Source organism: Tympanuchus pallidicinctus, unplaced genomic scaffold (genome assembly GCF_026119805.1).
Source record: "Tympanuchus pallidicinctus isolate F22 unplaced genomic scaffold, pur_lepc_1.0 scaffold28, whole genome shotgun sequence".
NCBI lineage: Eukaryota > Metazoa > Chordata > Aves > Galliformes > Phasianidae > Tympanuchus > Tympanuchus pallidicinctus.
Window position 1 is genome coordinate 6651950 of NW_026294745.1, and position 6684 is coordinate 6658633.

The following is a 6684-nucleotide window of genomic DNA, read 5'->3' on the forward strand; positions in this document are numbered from 1 at the left end:
TCCCAGTTACTCTGTGCCTGGTGTTTGTCCTGATCATGTCAGGAAAAGCATGAACACACAATTGCTTCTAATCCCAAAGCCCCTCTTGCTATAGTATAGTTTCTGTGCAATTGTTCTCGGTTTGAATACCACTTCCGCCCATTTTCACAGGCTGCAAAGCCCCCTCTGCATCCCCCCAGCATGATTTAAGAAATACATATTTGAAACAGCAATGGATGTAATAACATAAATGGTAATCTGTTAACGACTTACTTTGCTTCAAGAACATCGTGTCTTTGAATGGAAGTGAATACAGAGTTTATTAACATAGATTTCAGTTACAAGTAATTATTTATTTACTTAATATCCCAAGCAAAACATCGTGCTGATTTGTGTTCACTTTTAAGAAATCAGAAACTTTTCACTTTGGGAGCTTCAATTCATTCCCAATGCTGTGACATTAACACCATCAGAAGCCACAGGGTGCTGATGCTGAGCCCCCCACAGCTGTGCCCACAAAGTCACCTGCAGGTGTAACCAGAACAGCGAGCGCCGGCAGCCTGTGCAATGAGTTCTCGTTTTCAGCACCGAGGAATAACTAAAAATGGTGTGACCAGGATAGAAGGCAGTACCTGGGTAAGAAAAGGGAACAAACACAAGAAGCAGAAGTGCCAAGAATGGAAATTCCTTTAAGCAGAAATGTTGGTTTACTCTGTGATTGCTAAGCATGTGTTGCCCCAGAGTAATAAATGTCTTGGATTAAGTGACTTGGAGGAATCGGTTGCTCGGTAACAGGTAGCACGGAAGGTGGGCTGAGGGCTGCAGGGCTGAAACAAGCCGTGCAATGCTTCCCAGCACGCAGCCCCAGCAGCTGCACGGCCCCACAAGTGCCTCCCTCCTGGGCAGCACACGTAGGCCATGTATCAGAGGAAACCACAGTTCTGTGCTCTTGGGCAAGTGGCAAGGGTGGGGCTTCCCTGTGCTTACAGGCTAAGATAACTGGCTTTTCTTCCCCCCTTTTTAATTGTTCTTCTGAGGTTTCTATACAACCATTATTATCATTGTAAATACAGACGTTACTCCGTTTCAGCTTGCATTTCGGGTTTCCTCCTGTTCACCTCAGATATCCCTGTCTCTCTGGTCGGTTCTTTTGCACAGTCCCCTGTCCCTGACAGCAGGGCCCTTGCTGACTTACAGCAAGCAGCCTCAGCCTGACGGACGCACAGCCCCGGTCACACATTCCTGCTGGACTTGCACACTGGAACGCACAGTCTTACATAATTGAAGTAAGCCGTATGTATTTCACATGCAGCTGGAAGAGGGGAAAACTCCTCTGCGCTCCATTTACCAGGCAGCCTCTGTTAGGGAGACATTTTCCATGCTAGAAATGTTTACGGCTCCTTACTCAGTCAATCGATGACAGGCTGCTGCTGTCACGTATTGCCATGTCCACATCGTGACGCTCCACGAAGCTGACAATGTTTTGATTCATTCTTTTGGGTGTCTTGTGGCTAAATTTCACCTTCCTGTTGAGATAACAGTGAGTCGAAAGGCAACATCCCACAGGCTGTGCCCTTACCGCCACCCTCCTGTTGCCAGCACGTGGGCACTCTGCAGAAGGATGCAGGCAGGGCATTGCTCAGCACCAACTCATTGCTCATGTCCTCAGTTGTTGATGCACGCGATCCCTTCAGCTTCTGCCCTACCATTTCTTGTTCCTCTGCTTCACACATGGTCTTCTCCATTCAGACTTGTTTGTTGTCATCACAACTGTCTGCATGTCATAATACATGCCATAAATTACTGCACAACAGAGAAAACCAATTACGGAGGGGCAGGAATACCTTGTTTTCATCTCCGTGACCTCCTGTGTCCTGGCAAGATGCTTTGGGCTGAATGAAACCAAACCTACCCAGATCAGTTCTAAACGCCCAGCGAACATAACTTCCAATTTTGTTTACAACATTTTAACTTCTCTAAGAGAAACAAAAGCAGTCCATGCTTACACCAAACCTAGCCCCCCTCGGGGTGCCTAGCGGAACGCTGCCAAACTGCAGCTCCCTGTGAGCGCAGCGAGGCAGCAGCTGAGATCTTTTTCTCCTGCAGCCGTAACAGCAGCACTTAACCAGAGCCGTTTGCCAGCCCGCGTCCGCCAATGGCCGGGCAGAGCCCCCCTCCGCGGGAAGGGCCGGGCCGCGAGCGGGGCGGGCGGTGGGAGGGCTCCCGCCGCTGCTCAAATAGCGCTGCCCGGGGCCGCCGGCGCTCGGAGCGGCTCGGCGGTGGCGCCCGGGGTCGGAGGTGCGGAGCCGCCGTCCTTTCCCCGCGGGCTTCCGAAGAGCAGCGGCAGCGGCGGCATGACTTCGGCGGCGGTGGAGATTTTGGGGCTGGGACTGGGCATCCTGGGCTGGGTGGGGGTGATCCTGGCCTGCGGGCTGCCCATGTGGCAGGTGTCAGCCTTCATCGACGTGAACATCGTGGTGGCGCAGACCATCTGGGAAGGGCTGTGGATGAACTGCGTGGTGCAGAGCACGGGGCAGATGCAGTGCAAGGTGTACGATTCCATCCTGGCGCTGCGGCCCGAGGTGCAGGCGGGCCGGGCGCTCACGGTCATCGTGGCGCTGCTGGGGCTGGTGGCGCTCATGGTGACCGTGGTGGGCGCGCAGTGCACCAACTGCATCCGGCCCGGCAAGATGAAGTCCCGCATCGTGATCGCCGGAGGGACCATCTACATCCTCTGCGGGGTCCTGGTCCTCGTCCCGCTCTGCTGGTTCGCCAACATCGTCATCAGCGACTTCTACGACCCCTCCGTGCCGCCGTCCCAGAAGCGGGAGATGGGGGCCGCGCTGTACATCGGCTGGGCGGCCACGGCCCTGCTGCTGTTCGGGGGCTGCCTCATCTGCTGCTGCTCCTGCTCGCACCGCGACGAGACCTCCTTCCCCGTCAAGTACTCGGCGCCGCGGCGGCCCACTTCCAACGGCGAGTACGACAAGAAGAACTACGTCTGAGCGGGGCCGCCCGCTCCGCCCGGCCGTGCGGGCACGCGGACAGACGGCGCCGGCCGGGAGCGACTGCGGTGAGCTCGGCCGACGGGCGCCGCGGTGCTGCCCATCCCGGAGCCCGCCCGGCCGCGGCACCACGGCGGCGGCAGCCCAGCCAGAGCGGCGTCCTGCCGGCCCGGCTCCCCGTCGGAGCGCCGCGTCTGGTTCTGCTCCCGGCCCGGCCGGCGCTGCCCGGCCCGGCGGCACAGCCGCGCTGCTGGAGCGGAGCCGGGAGTGGTGCGGAGCCGCCGGTGCCTCTCCGCGCGCTGCCGGGCCGTCGCGCGTGTCCCGTCAGGGAGGAGAAGCTTCCCTTCTTCGTTCTATCTCCTGAAAACCTGCAGCTGACTGACTTCTGCCGTGGCTTTAACTGGTTAAGGTTTTCCTTTCGTTCTTTGTGGGCAACTAAACTCGGGTTCCTATCTGAAAGACGACTCTAACCTTGGTCCTTAATCGTGCAGGCAAATAATCGGCTGGAGAAAGGCACGTCATTTTGTTCCATTGTTTTGGGCCCTCAAAGAAGCGGGCTGTGCTGCACCTTTGAGACTTTTGAAAGTGATTTCAGATAGCTGCCATTATTGCAGGTTCTCCATCACTTCTTCATCAGCTTCTGTTCTTCTTGTACTTGAATACGAACTCACTGCACGTCGCCAGTTACTGCAGGACCAAATGCAGAGACCTGGGAGATCTTTGTGCCCCGGCTCCAGCAGGGCGCCCCTCCTCTCATCTGTACCACAGGGGATTGGAAACAAAACCCTTCCCTCCCTCCTGATGCTTAGGTTGTGAGGCTTCGTGGCCTTCTTGCTGAGCACTGCTCGCTGCCAATCCTGAATCACGTGTGCTCAGCTGGACATACACATGATTGGCTCCCCACTGCAACTTTGGTAACATGCACTTGCCTTAATTTAATTGATCGGGCAAATAGATTAAATGCTAGAGGACTTTCTCCAAGTATCTTGACTGAGACCGTGCAGTGCTGGGGAGGTGGGAGGTTATGGCTCCTATGGCCCTCACAGCTCCTCCTGGTAGCGCTGCAGACTGGGAGGAAGATGCTCTGGGCAATGTAACTCACTTTCTGAGCTGTTAAACCTCACCACAGCCTGGGATATTAACACGTACCTTTCCCTCTAGAAACACACACACAAAAACAACCAAAACCAACAAAAGTGTCAGAGGGGTGATGCGATGCTCTCACACAAATTGTCAGAAGGCAAAACACCTTCCTCGTAGCATCAGATCAAGACAGAACGCCGCTGCAGGCTGTGCAGCACCGTACTGCCACGAGGAGCTCTGCCAACAGCGGGAGAGGAATTGTGCTGTGAGTCCTCAGAGCGCAGCGCTGAGCCCTGGCTCCCCGCAGCACCACAGCTCCGCACGGATGCTTACAGTTCCATGATGCTCAGAACTGCAGGCTGACCCTTCCTGGGGGCTGTGACAGATTTACATTGACTGTCCTTGCTCTGCTTAGCAAACTTAAAACCCCAGCAGTATCAGTCCATACATGGATCTGAAAGAGAGACTAAAACCCCCCAGACATTGATGTTGAATGCTGAGCACAAAATTTACCCTTACAAAGATAACTGCTTTTGTTTTTACACACTGCGGGGTCTGAACCACTCAGACAGCAGAAAGCAGTGCGACATGTCTGGGATCAGCTTTGCTCTACAGAGGTGCAGTTCTTACACAGTTTTCAACTAAACAAAACCTAAGATGTTGTTGTTACGATGGGATATGTAGTTTTGGTACAAGAATGAAATATTCCATATTTCATCAGTGCAACTTTTAAAATCAGTATAACTTTTGTAAACTGTCAATGTATTTAAGTGCATATATTCTGCAAGAAACCTACCAAAGTTGGCTGTAACAGTTTGGTGCCTTTATTTGTTTCAGTTATTTTATTGTATTTTAAGTGCTACTGCCCTACTGTTCCTGTGACCCAGCCCCTACCCACAGCCACGTTACACCACCCTCAGCTCTGTGCTGTCGGCTAAGAAGAGTCAATGGATATTAGCTCAAATCCTGCAGACTTCACTTAAAATGATCTGCTAAAATAATGGGATTTGTCTCAGATAGAATCACAAATAAGCCACACCCTGGCCTGCATGGGGCTTTACTTGCAAGCCTTCAGAAGTGCTGCTGGATTCGGGCACGTAGTGACAGCACTGCTACCTACCAGCCAGGCAGAACGGCGTGCTGGGGGCGGGGGGACAAAAGCAAGCACCTTCACTTGGAGTCTTTTTTAGCAAGCCAAAATTCCCGATAGCTTCATGACACGGCAGGGCTGGGCCCACTGATAACCACATCTGAACCAACTCCACAGTCCGACCTCATGGGAGAAGCCAGTGCTAACCCTATGTTCTAGGAAACAAGCCCTTTGTCTTGCCCAGAACGTAACTCGCTGCTGATGTGTCAAAATTCACAGAGGTCACAGGGTAGTGTCCAACAACATCTATTCAAAAGAATACCTGTATTTTATCTCACCCTTCAGTATGCTTATGTATTGCATCACTTCACGAGAAAAAAATGAACCACCACCTCAGTGAATGTTGCTACTGACACGACTGCTTCAGGGCGCAAATTGGTTCCTTTTGCACTGTTTGTTCTCTGACAGCAAAGATCTGGTCCTGAAGCTTAGGAAGTGAAAGCACTCAGGAGCAGGCCTGAACCTCATCCCAGTGGAAATAAATACCTACAGCACTCGTTTTTATTTTGTATTTATAATTTCACATAAAAATAAAAACATCTAAACCAACCCCCCAGAGGAGTCGCTGGTCATGAAAGGCAGGGGTGGTGGGGGCTCAGTAACGGGAGGCGTCCAGAGCTCCTTCCCCTGGGCTGCGGGGGCAGAGGTGGCTCAGCCCCGGGGCGCTGGGAGCTGCCTTGTGCTGCAGCGGCACCTCAGCCCCCCCGCCGGAGCTCAGACACAGGAGCAAGTGGCAGCGCCCGCCCCGTGCTGGGAGCACATGAGGGAGTGGACCGAGTCCCAGGGACTTGGAGAGCAGCTCTAAGCACGAAGCCCTTTAAGCTTTCAATTCCTACGGGTTAAAAATAGAAGGGGGAAAAAAAGCCCACGCTGCTTGGATGGGGCCCAGCCTGACCTGATACCCTAAATCCTTTCCACCAACCATTTTTGTCAAGAAGTGCATTCAAGCTGGGGAAAAAGCATTTTCACAGTTGCATCAGAACAGAACCTGTGAAAAAACGTCCGTTAAAGGAAACTGCAGAGGCTAATTACTAGTGGGGGAATTTGCTGAAGTTACGTGACTGCCAGGGAGGTCTTTCAATATTTTACAGATACTTTTGGCAAGATTTTTATGCTCTCTTGAACCAACTGTTGCTTTCAGAATGAAGAAAAAGTATCTTCAAAGACTTTGTTCAGCAGCATTCTGGCCAGCTTGGTTGAGATTAACAAAAGCTCCTCACCACCCTCCTCCTGCTATGCACACGCTGGGCTGGAAGAAGGGTGGCTGCTGGCCTGGCCTTTGTCCTGCTAAATGGAACGTTCCACAGTTATGAATTTGAAAGTAGCCTCACTTCAGAGCCTGCAAATCTGGTTAGATCCTGTCTGTGCAAACAGGGGAAATGCACCAGGCACAGGGAAAAGGAAGCTCCATCAGTCAAGTTTGCTGCAGGATGTTTAAGGAAACGTTTCCTTTTCCTGCACAGAGAT

At 52.6% G+C, this 6684-nt stretch overlaps 1 protein-coding gene across 1 annotated transcript; it reads left to right on the top strand.

Annotated features, from left to right (window-relative positions):
• The first annotated feature begins 2245 nt into the window (after positions 1-2245).
• CLDN5 (claudin 5) lies at positions 2246-5773 on the top strand. Its single transcript, XM_052690989.1, has one exon. The coding sequence runs from the start codon at positions 2334-2336 to the stop codon at positions 2982-2984; it is 651 nt and encodes a 216-aa protein (XP_052546949.1). The 5' UTR covers positions 2246-2333; the 3' UTR covers positions 2985-5773.
• The last annotated feature ends 911 nt before the right edge of the window (positions 5774-6684 follow it).

Bases quoted from the DNA above. Each gene is read 5' to 3' on its own strand.
- CLDN5 (XM_052690989.1), top strand. From the start codon at position 2,334: ATGACTTCGGCGGCGGTGGAGATTTTGGGGCTGGGACTGGGCATCCTG.